The sequence below is a fragment of the Dasypus novemcinctus genome, chromosome 5 (genome assembly GCF_030445035.2).
Source record: "Dasypus novemcinctus isolate mDasNov1 chromosome 5, mDasNov1.1.hap2, whole genome shotgun sequence".
Lineage (NCBI taxonomy): Eukaryota > Metazoa > Chordata > Mammalia > Cingulata > Dasypodidae > Dasypus > Dasypus novemcinctus.
This window is the reverse complement of record NC_080677.1, coordinates 19,554,260-19,573,784: the sequence shown is the minus strand read 5'-3', so window position 1 is coordinate 19,573,784 and position 19,525 is coordinate 19,554,260. Positions and strand designations below refer to the sequence as shown.

Here is a 19,525-nt window from a genome sequence, read left to right as displayed (position 1 = left end):
CCAAAAAGGACAATGTACTCCCATCCAAAAAAATCCCAACTGACCAACTCCAAGACACATACTCATCAGAATGCCAAAGGCCAAAGACAAAGAGAGAATTCTGAGAGCAGCAAGAGAAAAGCAATGCATAACATATAAGGGATATCCAATAAGATTAAGTGCTGATTTCTCACCATAAACCATGGAAGTAAGAAGACAGTAGTCTGATATATTTAAGATACTACAGGAGAAAAACTTCCAGCCAAGAATCTTATATCCAGCAAGACTCTTTCAAAAATGAGGATGAAATTAGAATATTCACAGATAGACAGGAACTGAGAGAATTTCTAAGCAAGAGACCAGATTTTCAGGAAATACTAAAGGGTGTGCTAGAGCCTGAAAAGAAAAGACAGGAGAGAGAGGTCTGGAAGAGAGTCTAGACATGATAGATTATATCAATAAAGGTAACTAAAAGTGTCAAAAGAGTGGTGAAAATAAAATATGACAGATAAAACTCAAGTAGTCAGGAATAAACTTAACCAATGATGTAAAGCACTTGTATTCAGAAAACTGCAACTCAATGTTAAAAGAAATTTTAAAAAGCCCTAAATAACTGGAAGAACATTCCATGCTCATGGATTGAAAGACTAAATATTATCAAGATGTAAATTCTACTCAAATTGATATACAGATTTAATGCAATCCCGATAAAAACTTTACCAGCATGAAAGAAAAAATTGAAAACATGATCCTTAAATTTATTTGGAAGGGTAAGGAGTCCTGAATAGCCAGAAACATCATTAAAAGGAAAAGTGAACCCTCATCTCTAGACTTTAAATCATAATACCGACCTATAGTGGTAAAAACAGCATGGTACAGGCCTAAAGCCAGGCATAATAGACCAATGGAACCAAATTTATGGTTCAGAAACAGACCCTCCCAGGTATGGTCAAGTGATTTTTGACTAGCCTGTCCAACTCACACAGCTCAGGTGGAACAATCCATTCAACAAATGGTGCTGAAAAAATTGGATATCCATAGCTGAAAGAAGGAAAGAGGATCCCTATCTCACACCTTATTCAAAAATTAACTAAAAATGGATCAAAAACCTAAAAATAAAAGCAAGAACCATAAAACTTTTAGAAAAAATTGTAGAAAAATATCTTCAAGACCTAGTGGCTGGTGGTGGATTCTTAAAGGAGATAAGAGGAGGACTGAGTGGACTATTGATGCTTAATGTATGTAGAAGTTTTAATTAGCTTTACTGTAAAAGTGTGGAAATGTATACAGCGGATGGTAACACACAGTGAGTAACAGCTACGTTATAAATGGGGATGTGGCTGAAAATGGTAGTCTAGTTAGGTAAATGCCAATTGACAAAATGATAGAGAATAATCTAGGAACTGGATAGTACAGTAAACCAAGAGGTGGATGAGAAATGTGGTTGATGGTACAGATGCAAGAGTGTCCTTTGTTAGCTAGAACAAATGTATATCACTACTGCAGGGTGTTAGGAATGTGGAGAAGCATGGGAAAAATATAGCTGGAATGACCTATGGACTGTGGTTAGTAGTAATAATATAATATTCTTGCATCTATGCAAAAGATGTACTGTGTTGATACTGAGACAGTATGGAAAATGTGAGCCAAATGTACATGGTAACAATCAGATGATATTATTTTATCTGTAGCAAATGGCACATCACATTGTGGTGTGTTGATGGAGGGGTGTTGTTTGGGAATTCTGCACATGTGCATGATTGTTTTATAAGTTTACAATTTCTATCTTAAAAAATATATATTTAAAAAATAATAATAGGGTGGGTTGGGGGAAAACACACCAAATGTAAAATAAGGATTATGATTAGTAGTGAGATTTTGACAATATTCTGTCCTAATTTGTAACAAACGTCTTATGACAATGCAAGGTGTTGGTGGAGGGTTGATGTATGGGACCCCTGTATGATGTTATGCATGTTTGCTTTGTAAGTTCACAACTTTTACTATACACTTAATTGCTTAAGTATGTTCATATATAAATGATATAAAGATAATAGGATTCGTTGGGGGAAAAATACTTTGTTTAGTAGTAATATTTTGACAATGCTCTTTAATCATTAGTTAACAAGGTTTAACAACAATGCAAGTTATTGGTGGTATGGTGAGTTATGAGAGTCCTGTTCAATGATGTTATATATGTTTGTTTTGTAAGTTCACAACTATTATTATACACTTACTGTTTACGTATGTTTATGTATGAGTGATAAACTTTAATAAATTAAAAAAGAAAAACTGCAACACCAATAAAATGTAAATTTTAAACAACTCAAAAAAAAAAGTCTGTATCAGTTGGTTTTGACTTCTTCAACTCCAGTTTACCTACTGACATATGACAAGCCTCTGGCTATCGAAAAGTGTCTTCACAAAGGATGCCAGTAACTTGTTAATTGCACAATAAAATGACCTTGTTTTAGTCCTCAGCCTATTTCATCTCCACAAGGCCTTTGATACTGTGGCCACTCCTTCCTACTATAAACACCCTTTCACTCGGCTTCCCTGACACCACTCTTCTCTCAGACTGCTTCACTGTTTTCTCTTTCACTACCTGTACCTTACTTAGAGTTTTCAGAGCATCACTGTCAGTCTTATCGTCTCCAAGAAGAAAATTCACTCATGTTATTATATAATTTTTATATGGATAATCATATCTTCAAAAATGAGTTCACCTTATTCAACTGTGGTTATCAAATTTGTGTCTCTAGGCCTAGTCTGCACCCTAAGTTCCAAATATTTCTAAAAATCTCCCTAACTTCTCCACCTGTTTGTACTACAGGAACTCTAAACTCAGGATGCAAAACCAAATTGCCATTATCCTTATTCAAACAATCACTTACTGCAATTGAGGGCAATCCCACATGCCACTATCAAAGCAAGAACTTGGAAGCTTAAAATTCCCCTCATCTTCTCCATCTTGCCTGACCTTCATCCAACCCATCACTAAAGCTTGTGGAGTACAGCTCCAAAGGCTTTCCAAATTCATTGTTTCCACTCCATCTTGAATACTCACTATTGTTCTTTTTACAGAGATCCTGTAGTGCCCTGATTGGAGAACTACATTAGCCTTCTAAATTGTCTTTTGTCCCCAAACCCTCTCCTGAAATCATCCTTCATTCTGGCTTTCTAAAACATACATCAGATCCTCTCTCTCCTTTACCTATTATCAATAAATGCTTAAATAAGCAAGTGAAAAGAAATAATGACCTCTGTCTTTAATTACTATAATAAATACTTTACTTATGATAATTGATATCTAAAACTTGTCTCCCTGCCTCTTTTCCATAAACCTTCCAAACTATACCACCTATAGTCACCGTATTAGTTTTCTAAAGCAAAGCTCAGTTATGTCACTTCTTTGCTTTCCAAAATCCAGTAATATCTCTTTATCTACCAAGTGACATCCCCATTCCTTATAACATGAATAAAAAGCCAACCTCAATTTATCTGTACAACCCTCTTATCATTTTATGCACCATCTAAACTATACCATTTGCCACTTCCTGAACACGATCTGAACTCTCTAGCCTCTCCATTCCTATTATGTTATTCTTCCACATGGAAAGCCAGCTTCTCCATTTGCCTCTGTGCATTTATTAAGGCCCAGCCAGACATCACTCCTTCTAAGAAGTGATCCCTAACAAACATAGCTAAAAGTTACCTTTCTCATCTTTAAAACTCCTCAGTACTGATTTTATCTGAGTCATTAATCAGACTCCGTACACATATGTACGTGTATCAACTTAACTACTATTTTAAAAGCTTTCTGAGGACATATTGAGATAATAGTTGCATAATATACATTCTATATTACTATACAACATCCAATATGTGTACAGTGGATCATAGTAATGAATAGATGCATCCTGACAAAATTATTGCAAAGTTCGTGGTTCTCAGAGTATTATAATCATATTGCCTTTGTTGAGAAAACTCTGAGAAAAATTAAAACTTACTGGATACTTACTTTAATGGGACAGTCAAAAGTCTCATGAAATTCTTCTCCAGAATACAGTCCAAATACTTGCACCTAAAAAATAAGTAGCTTATGTCAGTTTACCAGGACCATAAAATAGGAAGCTGCTGAGTCAGAGATAGTACATAATCTCAAAAAAAAAGTTGGAACATTTAATAAATCTAAGGTCCTTGTGCTCTCCATTAACTATCCAATGAAAATAATTCCATCAGGGTGAGAGGACTCCACTGCAATTAAATTTTATGAGCATCCCATGGATAGAGAACTCTTTATGCATCACAAATTTGCTTTATTAAATGGATGCCAATATTTAAAAATGAAATAGATATGAAGATTATTATATTCTTTTATGGACTTCCCACAGTCAATCCCTAAAGGAATTTTTTTTCTTACCTTAAAGAAAAACAGAGCTTCTTTTTTTTTTTCAGTCATACATATAAATCAGTCACACAGATCAATGTGATGAGAACATATGAACTGCATTTCATTTACAATCTTATGTGGAATCCACTGAGAGGAAGAGTTAAGTTCTTGCTTATTAGTGCTTCCCTACAAAGCTGTTCTAGGTTACTTTATACCTAATCTCTTTTCTGAATAGTTCACTTTTATTAAAAAATTTTAAAAAAGAAATGGAGTCTAATAGGCATACAGCAAAGGGTCCAAAGCATAAATTTACAGCTCAACAATTTTTTACAGGAATACACCCTTACAACCCACCACTCAACCAAGAAAGAGAATATCTCCAACAACCTAAGAGTCGTTCATGTTTCTTTCCAGTCAACAGCATTCTCAAACTACCACTACCCTTAATTCTACCACCAGAGATTATTTTTGTTGATGTTTGAATTTTAAGTAAAAGGAATCATACACTATTTCACTGGTTTCTTTCACTCAACATTTTCCTTCTGAGATTTTTCTACATCGTTGCATGCAGTGGTAGTTGGTTCTTTCTCACTGCTGTGTAGTATTTCAATGTATGACTATATCACAGTTTATATATCCACCTTCCGCTGATGATCTTTTGGGCTGTTACGAATAATGCTGTTATAGACACTCTTTTACAAGTCTCGATGCATTTATGTATGCATTTCTGAAGGGTATACAACTAGGAATAGAACTGCTGAGTCTCAGTGTTCACATTCGATAAGGAGCAAAACTATTTTACAAAGTGGTTTTACCAACTTACACTCTGAGAAGTAGAGCCTGAAAGGTCAAGGAGCTCTCCAACACTTGGATATAACTATTAGGAACACTAGGAATTTCTCCCAACCCTTGGATTAAGTTGGAAAGTGTTCACTCTTTCTGTGTTATTTCCTTCTTACATTTTTTAAGAAATCCCCAGTGAAGCCATTTGGGTCTAGTGGTTTCTTTGTGGGAAGGCTTTAAATTATAGATTCAATTATTTTAATAGATATAGGAGTATTCAGATTTTCACCTTCTTATTTCAATCTCGGTAAGTTGTCAGTGGTTAAAACCAATGAAATTCACTCATGTTATTATCTAATTTTTCAAGACAAACTCATGCATTATCAGACAAAATCTTTAGAACACCACTCATTTTGTGACTACTGTTTTTATGGGCAAGTGCCAAAATGTTATGTGAGTTCCAAGAAAGGCACAATGTAATACAGAGGAAATTTTATTTACTCTGAGGTAGGATCTCAGAATGTAAAAATGGCAAATGCATTTGCTTCACAACATATTGTTTTTCATTGTCCAGAGGGTATAAAATCATTACTTTTATATAAATGCAAACATGCATTGAACTTCTTATAAAAAGGTAGATAAGAAGCAGGTAAGAAAACCACTGTATCTGGGATTTTACTTTACCCCAGGAAAGTTTAACCTTGATTGATCCCAACAAATGCAAGAAATTATGCTGAAAGTAAGGTAGTCCCATATTACCTGAATTTTAGTGGAATAATCAACAATGCGAAGTGATAACTTACTGAAGTTACTTCAGCATGAGCTCATGTTGTACTAGGAAGTTTAAAGTATTCTAACATAGCTTATTTACATTCAGCACAAGTCACTCATTGCATGGTTCTAATTTTGTCTCATAATGCTAATAAAAGCATATATCCGAATGCTTTAAGCATGTTTTATCTCAGGGGTTCTCAAACCTGATCATATAGTTAAAAGTATATAAGATGCAAACAAATGATGTATAAACCTGCTGATAAAGCCTGAGATATTAATACGTGAACAGATATCAGAATTGTGAACTGAATGGTGAAAATTAAGTTATGAATAACCAGTGATAAAGTTTCCTTTGGAAATTATGCACATGTATTGAAGATATAATAGAAGACCAAAGAGAAGAGAGAGAAAAAATCACAGCAGTTCTTAGCAAACAGGTCCTGATACTCATCACTATCCTTGAGAGTCTGGCAGAAGCAAAAATGCCGCTATCATCGACAGCCTACTCTGGAGAAGCATTTGCTGAAGGAGGTGAGCAGATTAGAACTCTCAGGTCAGTTTCCATTACTACGTTTACCTAAATAACGTTTTCCTCACCTATTCTTATTTTTTTCTTCAGTATAGACGGAGGCACAGAGAGGTTGAAATAACTTACCCAAAGTCACCAGCTAGAGAGTGACAGGGTGATCCCACTCTTAGCCATCAGACAAGACTATGTGAAGCTCTAAAACATATCAGAGGTTACAATTTGTTAAGCATCAGACTCTTTGGACTAGGATGAAAATAGAGCTAAGAGATTTCAGGAAAATTAAAAATGCAAAATAGAACAAAACTACATTCCAAAAAGCAAAAAAGAACAAAAGTGACACTGGAAGAAAAGAACCCTAGCAAAGACAATAAACACATAAAGAAATCTTTCCTGACCACAGGGAAATGATAGCAATAAATACAATAAGAAAGCAAAGTACATATGGAGGGAGCATAATATGATGAAGTTATGTTACAGCCTATATTTTTTCCAAAGGAGAAGAAAGGTGAAGAGAACTTATTCATTCTCTATGCTAGCCTGAAAAATGTAGGTGCAATAGTGGGGGAGGGGAGAGACTAGACTGCAATGGATTAAGAAGTAAACGGTTAGAAATAAGAACAGTTAACACATACTGAGAGTTCACCATAGGCCAGGCACTGTGCTGCATACCTTTAACCTCACAACTTTCCCAGGAAGGTCTCCCATTAAGCCCACTGGCCAGGTGAGGAAACAGAGGCACTGGGAGGTTAAGCATCACGACTAACTTAAACACAACGGAGTGGGACTGCCAGCTCAGGCAGTTGACCTCTTAGTGATACTGTCTCCTAACCTAAATATTATTGAGTTTTCTTGAAGAACTCAGACCTGGAATTGAAGCAATAAACAAAAACATTACTAAAGTAAATGAAATGAAAACAATCAATCGTCAGTGTATGGATCAAAAGGACTTACTATGTTCCAGACAAAACCAATGAAGAAAGACCCAAAACTAGACATAATTCAGGATGATGAATTACAAGGACTGCTTATTATTATTATTATTAATCCTGCAACCTCCAAGGCAGAACGAAAAACAGAAGAAAAAAGCAAAGCAGGATTTTCAAAAGAACAAAACTAGGCTGCTCCTAGATATTGGAGGTCTCTATAAAAATAAATGAAAAAAAAAAGAGGAAACATCTCCAAAGTTTTGCAAGAAAATATTTCAACACAAGAATTTTTTACTAAATTAGATTCTAGTTCAAAGACTATATATATAAAATATCAGAAAATATACCTTATATATATACTTATCCTGAAAATTACCTAAAAATATATACCAGATAACAGACTATATATATTATATGCCCACCCACATCCATTCCCCAGGTATATAAAATATGTATGAGTGAGTATATCTTAAAATTTAGAACTCAAGCATAGAGAGGCCGTGGAATAAAAAGATATTGAACCCTTAAGAAGAATAAACAGAGTGAATTTTAATCAAATGTTGGAATTATAACCTCATAACAAAATGCAAATATTAATGCTGTCAATTCTGTCTGGAAGTCTTAATACGTTAATGAAAAATCACAAGAGCCATTTAAAGATACACTAGATCTATACATACAAAATTTATATTTTTCGTAATCTTAATGATTTTATCATCACTAACTATTTTCAACAGATCATTCTATGCTAACTACTCAATTGTCGTGGTATTAACTAACCCATGGTACTGCAGAGATTACATAAACATGTATATTTGAGGATTTATTTTCAATTCTATCAATGCTAATAAATTATGAAAAAAACATTTCTCAAAATACATCATGCAGCCTATACCAAAATATGGCTAACGATAGGAATTTGATTAAATAAAAAACAGAAGTGTTTGCTTAGAAGTATAGCATTATATATCTAAGAATCATCTCACTATCTACTAGCAGAGTAAACATATTCCACTATGCCACATATCTTTCAACATCAAAAGTTCTTAAAGAAGTCCTAATGAAGTATCTTAATAAAAATTATTTTCCCAATCAAAAAGTGAATATTCTTTCAACAAATTAGTTCAATTAAATTGGCATCTGCCCAGAAGGAGTTCCGCACCTTTAAGAAAACAAAATGCAGATTATCTTTCTTGACAAATACCTGAATACAAAAATGTTTTAGTAGTTTGGATAATTCTCAGTTTTTGCATATACCAACTCCTTTCTCCCTTTGACAATCATGTTCATCTCAGAATTTCAGAGGGCAATAAAATCTGACAATGCTTTTAGAAAAGTATTTGTGCCCCAACTACTGTTTCAAAAGACAGGAATTCCAGGGAAGATGGCATCGGATTAGGCAGACAGGACTCAGCTCTCTCACAAAAACAACGTGGATAGAGTCAAAAGCTGCCCAACAGACCTGCTGTGGGGGTCAGCAGACCAGAACGGTGCTTCACAACTCCCAGGAGGGTGAGGGACAAAGAGGTGAAGAACCTGAAACAACAAACTGTGAGTGATGAAACCTCCCTCTCCCCCACCTCCGACATATTAAGGAGGGTTATAACTCCTGGTTCACTGCAGCTGCCTCAGTGGGGTGCAGATGTCTCCTTCCCTGTAAGCTTCTACAAGGGAAAAGAGAGAAGGAGTCAGGGGACTTTCCTTCTGTGAACTTGGTCAGGAAAGTCCACTATGAATCCCTGATCCGGCTAGACCAAAACAAAGGAAAACCAAGAGCTAGATCTCCGGGGAAAGGTGGGCCAATGAGCACTATCTCCTGGCCAGAAACTGCATGGATAAAAACTACAATTTGGTCTCTCTGTTCTTCTAACTTCTGGGAGAAAATTTGTGCCCCATTAGTGGCACAATTTCGATAACTTCAGCTGGGCAATTTAATGAATTAGGATGAGTTGAAACAAATATCAAAGAAGAGTTTTGAAAAAATAATAATAGGCAAAAGAGAGTTGCCTATCCTCTGACCACCAGAGTAAATTTACCAACATATTCAGAGCTTAGACATCAGCAAAAAATTACAAGCCATACTAGGGAACAGGAAGAGATGGCCCAGCCAAAGGAAAAAACCAAATATCCTGAAGGGATATAGGATTTAAGACAATTAATCAATATACTCACACAACTCTCCTAAATCAATTTAAAGAACAGAAAGAAAATATGACTGTATCAGTTTAATATTATTGATGAATTCCAAAAAGAGATATTGGATTATGCTTGTAATCTGATCTGTACTTGGGCATGGTTGAGTTATGGCGAAGGTTAGGGGGCATGCTGTCTTCACACCCACCCTTGGTAGATGGGAACTCACAGATAAAACACATGGCAAAGAACAGAGTTGAGGGTTTCTGATGTTGGAGTTTTGATGTTGGAGTTTGATGCTGAACACTTAAGCTGGAGCCCTGGGAAGTAAGCTCACAGAGGAAAGAGAAGCCAGCCCCAGGAAGAAAGGAATCTTGAACCCAGAGAAAAGCAAGCCCCAGGAACATAGGAACCCAGGAAGCCTGAACCCTCACAGACATCGGCAGCCATCTTGCCCCAAAAAGACTTTGGTGAGGGAAGTAACTTATGCATTATGACCTGGTAGCCATAAGCTCCTACCTCAAATAAATACCCTTTATAAAAATCAGCCAATTGCTGGTATTTTGCATCAGCATCCCTTTGGCTGACTAAAACAGAATTTGGTACCAAGGAGTGCGGAAGTGCTTTTGCAATTACCGAAATGCTGGAATGGTTTTATAAATGGGTAAGGGGTATTTTTTGGAGGAATTGTGAGATGCTTGAAAGAAAAGACCTACAGTGCTTTGAAGAGACTGTTGATAGCAATATGGATGCTAAAATGACTTTTTATGATGCCTTAGAAATAAATGATGAAACTATTATTGGAAACTAGAAGAAAGGCTATCTGTGTTTTAAAGTTGCAGAGAACTTAGCAAGTTTAACTGCTGGCGTTGTACAGAGGTAAAATTTGAAAATGGCGAGCCTGGGCATTTAGCTGAAGAAAATTTCCAAAGTAAACCCAGAGAATGTGGCTTGGCTTCTGCTTGCAGCTTATAGCAAAATGCTAGATGAGCGAGATAAGCTAAGAACTGAATTGTTGGGCACAAAGAAAACAGAAAGTGATTCTGGAAACTCCAAGCCTCTGGAGAGCGAGCTCCCAGATGAAAGTGCCCCATTGGAGGACTTAACTAAACTTGGAACTTGTAAATCAGGATTGAAGATGCAGTTATGTCAGAAAGGCTTGTGGAAAGTCTTACTGTCTGATGGCTTGGACCCCTGCTTCCTGCGTGCTAAACCAACAGACTTTTTGAGAGAGCTGCATGAAAAAACCACTGTTAGCCTGGAATAAAAACAACATGGAACGGAGAGACTGAAGGAGAAACAGCTTCAAGAGGAAAACCATGGAAGCTGAAATCTGGAACTAGGACATCACCTTGGGCCAAGAGAGGAACCCCACCCATGTGTACAAATAGGGTGAGTTTGCCCCAGCAGTTGAAGAGGGTGGATGTTCCCACCCAATGTTCTGGGAGAGTTTTGCTGCCCCAGGGTACAGAGAGGGTGGAGCACATTCCCCAAGGAGTAGGGCAGTTAAGGTCTGCACCCCACAGGTCTGAGAGGGGTTGACCTGTCCCCCAAAGGTTAGGAAAGGTCAGATAGTCAATTTATTGCTCTGCGAGGGTTGAGCCTGTATGCCAAAGGTTAGGGGGAATGTTGTCTTCACATCACTGTGCTAAGGGGATTAAGACTCTAACCCAAAGATTGGGTAAGGTGTGGCAATTACCCCCAACACTCTTGGAGGGAGAGGTTTGGAGCTTGGTCAACATCCAGATGCTTGATGAGGATAGAAGCAAGAAAATGGCTGTTGGTCAATCATATGGAAAGAGTGGGTTCCCAAAAGGCCCCAAGGAGAAGAAACCATCGACGTAAGAATGACTCTCAGTCTTTGAAATCAAATGGAGGATGCCCTGCAGGTTTACTCAACTGCAGAAGACCTGTGACTCATGTTTCCTTCCCAATTTATCCTTACTGTATTGAATGTTTATTCTTTTTCTATCCATTTGTGTCTTGAAAGTAGGTAAATTGTTTTGTAATTTCAAAGGTCTATAGCAGACATGACTTTGCCCCAGGACAAACTGTATTTCTTTAAATTAATTGAAATATGATTTAGTACTTGCATTGTAACTGATTTAAGGTCTTTTTTTGAATATGTAATGTCTTTTTGGAATTCAACGCATGGAGTGTAGCAGTTTAATATTATTGATGAATTCCAAAAAGATATTGGATTATGCTTGTAATCTGATCTGTACCTGCGCATGATTGAATTATGCCAAAGGTTAGGGGGAATGTTGTCTTCATACCCACCCTTGGTGGGTGGGGACTCACAGATAAAAGGCATGGCAAAGAACAGAGTTGAGGGTTTCTGTTGGAGTTTTGATGTTAGAGTTTGATGCTGAAGACTTAAGCTGGAGCCCCGGGAAGTAAGTTCACAGAGGAAAGAGAAGCCAAGCCCCAGGAAAGTAGGAACCAAGGAAGCCTGAACCCTCACAGATGTTGGCAGCCATCTTGCTCTAAATAGACTTTGGTGAGGGAAGTAACTTATCCTTTATGGCCTGGTATCTGTAAGCTACCCCGAATAAATAGCCTTTATAAAACCCAGCAAATTTCTGGTATTTTGCATCAGCACCCCTTTGGCTGACTAATACAATGACTAAAGAGATAAAGGATATTAAGAAGATACTGGGTGAGAATAAAGAACTGAAAGAGAAAAACTTCCAACCAAGGGTTCTGTGTCTGGCAAAGCTTCCCTTAAAAATGAAGGGGGGTGGGAAGTGGATGTGGCTCAATTGGTGAAGGCAAGCTGGCCCGCGCTTGTGGAGAGCTGATAACTCGCACCCACAGAAAGCTGGTGCAGCAAGATGATGCAACAAAGGGAGACAAACAGACACAGAAGAACGCACAGCAAATGGACATAGAGAGCAGACAGCAAGCAAGCGGGGGGGGGGGGGGTGGGAATAAATAAATAAAATAAATCTTAAAAAAAAAAATGAAAGGGAGTTCAAAGTCTTCATAGACAAACAAAAACTGATAGAATATGTTACCAAAAGACCAGAACTACAAGAGACACTAAAGGGAATGCTGCAGCCAGAAAGGAGAAACAAGAGCGAGACTTGGAGAAGAGTACAGAAATGAAGATTAGAAAGGGTAAATTAGAGGGTAAAATGGTGTAGACTATAGTTGAAAATGACAAAAGAACACCAAAGTCAAAATGGATGAAGTAATGCCTTTACAGTAATAGCCATGAATGTTAATGGCTTGAACTTCCCAATTAAAAGACATAGAATGATAGAATGGATAAAATATTATGAGCCATCTATATTCCTTCTACTAGAGACTCAATTCAGATGTAAGTACACAACTAGGCTAAAAGTGAAGGTTGGAAAAAGATATTCCACAGAAACAGTAAACAAAACAGAGTTGGAATAGCAATACTAAGTATCAGGCAAAATACATTTTAAATTCAAAACTGTTATAAGAGATGAAGAAGGTCATTATAAATTAATAGAAGAGGCAATTCAGCAAGAAGAAATAACTAATTTAAATATTTATGCACCTAACCTCAGTGCCCCGAGATACATGAGGCACACACTGGCAAAGCTGAAGGGAGAAATAGATGTCTCGACGATAATAGTTGGAGACTTCAATACACCACTCTCAGCATTGGACAGAACATCTGGACAGAGGATAAATAAAGAAATAGAGAGCTTAAATAATATGATAAATGAGCTAGACCTAAAAGACATCTATAGAGCACTATACCCCCAAACAGCAGGATATACATTCTTTTCAAGTACCTATGAATCCTTCCCCAGGATAGACCATATATTGAGTCACAAGACAAGAAATCAATAAATTTTAAAAGACTGAAATTATACGAAACACTTTCTCTGATTATAATGGAATGAAGCTAGAAATCAGTAATGGAGAGAAAAAGGGAAAGTTCATACATATATAGAGATTAAACTATACACTCTTATATAATCAGTGGAACAAGGAAGAAATAGCAAGAGAATTCAGCAAATAATCTTGTTTTTAAGTTAATTTATTTTTAATGTTACATTAAAAAAAATGAGGTCCCCATATACCACCCCACCCCCCTCACGCAAATAATCTTAAAATGAATGAAAATGAGTACACAACATATCAAAACCTATGGGAGAAAAATAAAAATAAAAACCATAAAGACAAAAAAAGAAGAAAAAACCCTAAAAAACAAAAACAAAGAAACAAAAAAAACCTATGGAACACTGCAAAGGTAGTGCTGAGAGGGAAATTTATAGCCCCCAATGCTTACATTATAAAACAAGAAAGAAGCTACCTTGTTTGCAGTTGTAGACATTCTCTGTTCCTTGGGATGTTGTCCTGGGTGAGACCAATGAACTGGAGAGCAGGTATTGCAACTCTCCTGAAATTCAGGGCTCAGCTGACATATGGACGGACCAAAGATTTAAGTCTCTGGGACAAATATCTATCAAGTGTAGTGCTAATTATGGGTTTAAATAAAAGGGCAGAAGAGCCATGTGGAGAGAACTTATAAATGAGTCTACCTCTGTTCATGGGAAGCATAAAAACCAAAATAAGGCCTACTAACAGGTTGCCAAATTCCTGAGCTGTCTGCCCTGCTTACACTTTGTGGACATCTCTAGAGTCCTCTATCCCATGGGATCGAAGCCCCCTCTCAATTAAAGCAGAATGGGCATCACCATCCCAAAATCCTCAAGACTGGGGAATGAACAATGGAATAAGTAGACTTATTAATATTCTACTACAGATTTGTTATTATTCTAGCAATGGAAGAAGTCATCATTGACGAAAAGGCAGTGGCCACCAGAGGTTCTGAGGAATGGAAGAGGGAAGAATAGGTGTAATATGGGGGCATTTTTGGGACACTACAGTGAACACAGGCCACTGCATATTTTGTCATAACTTACAAAACTGTGTGGGACAGAGTACAAATTATAATGTAAACTGTAGTCCATGGTTAGTAGCAATACTTCAATATGGGTTTTCAACAATTTTAACAAATGTACCACAGTAATGAAGGATGTTGTTAATGTGGGAAAGTGTGGGAGGGGGAAGGATGGGGGTATATGGGAATCCCTTATATTTTTTATGTAACTAAAGCTTCTTTAAAAATAAAAATTAGAAAATTATTATTGAAAAAAAAAAAGAAAGCTAAATGGAAGATTTAACTTTACAGCTGGAGGAACTAGAAAAAGAACAGCAAACTAATCCCAAACAAAGACAAAAGAAAGAAATAGTAAGGATCACAGCAGAAATAAATGAAATCAAGGGGGAAAAAAAAATAATAAAGAGAACCAACAAAACCAAAAGCTAGTTCTTTGAGAAGATCAACAAAATTGACAAACCCCTGGCTAGACTGACAAAAAAAGAGAGAAGACAAATAAAACCAGAAATGAGAGGGGGGGACATTACCACTGACCCCGTAGAAATAAGAGAGATTATAAAAGGATACTATGAACAACTGTATGCCAAAAAAGTAGTAATTGTAAAAGAGATGGACACATTCCTAGAAAAACCACCTACACTGACCTTAGAAGAAATAGAAAACGCCAACAAACCAATAACAAGTGAAGAGACTGAAACAGTCATCAAAAAACTCCCAAAGATGAAAAGCCCAGACCAGATGGCTTCAAAGTTGAATTCTATGAATCATTCAAAGATGACCTCATACCAATCTTGTGCAAACTCTTTCAAAAAGCTGAACAGAAAAGAATGCTATCAAATCATTCGAATACCAAAACCAGATAAAGACACTACAAACATAGAAAGTTACAGATCAATATCTCTAATGAATAAAGATGCAAAAATCCTCACCAAAATACTTGAAAACAGAATCCAAAAGCAAATTAAAAGAATTACACACCATGATCAAGTGAGTTTTATCCCAGGTATGCAAGAATGGTTCAACACAAGAAAATTAATTCTTGTAATAAACCACTTAGATAAACTGAACAAGAAAAACCACATGATTCTCTCTATTGATGCAGAAAAGGCATTTGACAAAACAGTACCCTTTCTTGATAAAAACACTCCAGAAGATAGGAATAGAAGGAAGCTTTCTCAATATGGTAAAGTGCAAATATGAAAAATCTACAGCTAGCATTATACTCAATGGTGAAAGACTGAACACTTTCCCTCTGAGATCATAAACAAGACAAGGAAGACTATTGTCACAATTATTATTCAATATTGTGCTAGAAGTTCTAGCTAGAGAAATTACGCTAGACAAAGAAATAAAAGGCACCCAAATAGGAAAGGAAGAAGTAAAACTTTCACTGTTTGTTGATAATATAATGCTATATCTAGAAAATCCTGAAAAATCCACAACAAAGCTATTAAAATTGATAGATGACTTCAGCAAAGAGGGATGATACAAGATTAATACGCAAAAATCAATAGCATTTCTATTCACTATTAATGTGCATTAAAAGGTGGAAATTTTTAAAAATTCCATTTATAATAGTGACTAAAATAATCAAATATTTAGGAATAAATGTAACAAAGGATATAAAAGACCTGTATTGAGAAAACTACAAAACATTGCTAAAAGAAACCAAAGAAGACAAATAAATGGAAGGACATTCTGCGTTCATGGACTGGAAGACTAAACAGCATTAAAATGTCAATTCAACCCAAATTGATTTACAGATTCAATGTGATCCCAATAGAAATCCCAACAACCTTTTTTGCAGAAAACAAAAAGCCAAAAATCAAATTTATTTGGATGGGTAAGGCTTCCAGAATAGCCAAAAATGTCTTCAAAAAGAAGAACGAAGTTGGAGGACTCTCACTTCCTGACTTTAAAGCATATTACATGGATGATGGATGCAATTCTCCAGCTTGCAGTTGCAGGCTCTCTCAGTTCCCTGGTGTGGTGGTTGACCATCTTCACCTCCCTGTTAGCTGACCTGGGTAAGTCCAATGAACCAGAGGGTAGGAGTTGCAAGCCAGCAGAGGCTCAGGGCCCAGTTGGCACATGGACAGTCCAGAGATTCAAGTCTCCTGAATATACAACAACCCTAGCACCAACCACAGGTTCAGTAAAAGTGACAGAAAAGGCATGTGTAGAAAGGTCACATCTGAGTCCAACTCCATCACACTCAGGAACACAAATTCCAAAACAGAGCCAACTAACATGGCACTGAATTCCAGAGCCATTTGTCATGACCATTGAACCTGTGGGTTTCCATAGCACTCATCCATTTGGAATCTAAGACTCCTCTTGATATAGAGGTGGAATGGACATCACCATCCCAGGGTCCACAGGATGGAGAAATAAAACATGGATTAGAGTGGACTTACTGGTATTCCACTATGTAACTATTGTGACTAGTAATGGAAGAAATTGTAGCAATGACGTGGATAAAGTGGCCGCGGTAGCTGCTCAGGGTAGGGAGAAAGAAGAGGTGTGATGGGGGGCATTTTCGGGACTTGGAGTTGTCCTGGGTGGTACTGCACGGACAGATGCTGGACATTATATGTCCTGCCATGGGCCACTGGGTGGACTGGGGGAGAGTGTAAGCTACAATGTAAACCATTATCCACGTGGTGTAGCTATGCTCCAAAATGTATTCACCAAATGCAATGACTGCGCTACAATGATGGAGGAGGTTGCTGATGTGGGAGGAGTGGGGTGAGGGTGGGTGGGTGGGTATATGGGTACCTCTTATATATTTTGAATGTAACATTAAAAAAAAAAGATCGTAGGGAAAAAAATGAAGCATATTACTTAGCTACAGTGGTAAAAACAGCATGGCAGAGGCATATAGACAGAAATATTGACCAATGGAACTGAATCGAGAACTCAGAAATTGACCCTCATATCTAGAGTCAAGTGATTTTTCACAAGGCTGTTAAGCCCACCCAGCGAAGCCAGAACAGTCTATTCAACAAATAGTGCAGGGAGAACCATATCCCATATCCAAAAGAAACAAAGAGAACCCTTATCTCACACCTTAAAATTAAGTCAAAATGGATCAAGGACCTAAATATAAAAAGAGCAACTATAAAACTCCTAGAAGAAAATGTAGGAAAACATCTTCAAGATCTTGTGGTAGATAGTAGTCTCTTAAACCTTACACCCAAAGCACAAGCAAAAAAAGAAAAGATAAATGGGACCTATTTAAAATTTAAAATTTTTGCACTTCAAAGGACTTAGTCAAAAGGGTGAAAAAAGACAACTGATTCAATGGGAGAAAATATTTGGCAATCACATTTCTGATAAGGGTTTAATATCCATGATAGATAAGGAGAACATACAACTCAATAAGAAAAAGAAAAACTATAAGATTAAAAAATGGGCAAAAGACTTGAAAAGACAATTATCCAAAGAAGAAATAAAAATGGTGAAGCAACACATGAAAAAATGTTCAACATCACTAGTGATTAGGGAAATGCAAATCATACTGCAATGAGATATCATTTCACACCTATTAGACTGGCTGCTACTAAAAAGTTAAAAAACTGTAAATGATAGCATGTATAACGATAGGAAAGCTTATTCACTGTTGGTGGGAATGTAGAATGGTACAGTGACTGTGTTAGACTGTTTGGCAGTTCCTAAGGAAGTTGAATATACATTTGCCATGGGGCTGTGCAATACCATTGCTAGGTATAAACCCAGAAGTACTGAAAGCAGTGACAGGAATAGATTTCTGCACACCCATGTTCATAGTAGCATTATTCACGATAGCCAAAAGTTGGAAACAACCCAGGCGCCCATCAACTGATGAATCAATAAATTATGGCATGTACACACGATGGAATATTAGGCAGTGGTAAGAAGAAATGAAGTCATGAAACATATGACATGAAGGATGAACCTGGACATTATGTTGTGTGAAGCTAGTCAGATACAAAAGAACAACTACTATATGATTGCCCTATTATGAACTAAATATATTATATGAAATATAAATAGACTATGTGAACTATGAATATGGGTAAAATTGCATATATAAGACCATTTTTTTTCTTTGATGTTGAACAAATTTAGGTTAATACTGCAGAATGTTAGTATCAGACCAAAAAAAAAAAATTATACTAAATGAAGGAGACCAGACACAGAGTACTACATATTTTATGATTCCATTTAAATAAAATGTAAATACAGGGAAGTAGACTTGGCGCAATGGATAGGGCGTCCGCCTACCACATGGGAGGTCCAAGGTTCAAACCCAGGGCCTCCTTGACCCGTGTGGAGCTGGCCCGTGCACAGTGCTGATGCGTGCAAGGAGTGCCCTGCCACACAAGGGTGTCCCCTGCATAGGGGAGCCCCACGTGCAAGGAGCGTACCCCGTAAGGAGAGCCGCCCAGTGCGAAAGAAAGCGCAGCCTGCCCAAGAATGGTGCTGCACACATGACGAGCTGACACAGCAAGATGACACAACAAAAAGAAACACAGATTCCTGGTGCTGCTGCTGATGAAAGCGGTCACAGAGGAACACACAAGGAATGGACACAGAGAGCAGACAACTGGGGGGAGGGGGGAAGGGGAGAGAAATAAATGAAAAATAAATCTTTAAAAAATAAAAAAAAATTTTAAATGTAAATATAAACCAATTTATAAAGTTGAAATTAGACTAGTGGTTATGTATTAGTGGTTATTAGTGGTTAGCTGGGAAGGAATGCTAAAGGGTGTGCAGTCTTTCTTTTTGTAGTAATGAAATTGTTCTAAAATTTTTGAGATGATGAATGTACAACATTGTGCTTACACTAAAAGCCATTGATTATACACTTTGGATAGACTACATCGTATTTGAATATATCGCAACAAAACTTCTTAATAAACAAATAGATAACTGCCCAAGAATAGCCAAAATTAGCAGCCATGTACAGCAGGGGAAACAGAGATTAATGGTGAGGAATTTTCTTGCTTATTCTTGTCTGTTATTTTTTCATTATTATTGAAATAATGAAAATGCTTTAAAAATGATTGAAGTGGTGAACATATACCTGTGTGATTATACCAAAAACCACTGATTGTACACTGTGGATAAACTGTATGCTT

At 36.9% G+C, this 19,525-nt stretch overlaps 1 protein-coding gene across 4 annotated transcripts in view; it reads right to left on the bottom strand.

Moving 5' to 3' along the window:
- The window catches only part of VPS41 (VPS41 subunit of HOPS complex), a 247,119-nt gene that overhangs the window by 127,831 nt on the left and 99,763 nt on the right, over positions 1-19,525 (bottom strand). For all 4 annotated transcript variants that reach the window (XM_058296762.2, XM_058296764.1, XM_058296761.1 and 1 more), the window contains one exon: positions 4,001-4,063. In XM_058296762.2, the coding sequence (XP_058152745.1) occupies positions 4,001-4,063 (63 nt within the window). The remainder of the gene's footprint in view (positions 1-4,000; positions 4,064-19,525) is intronic.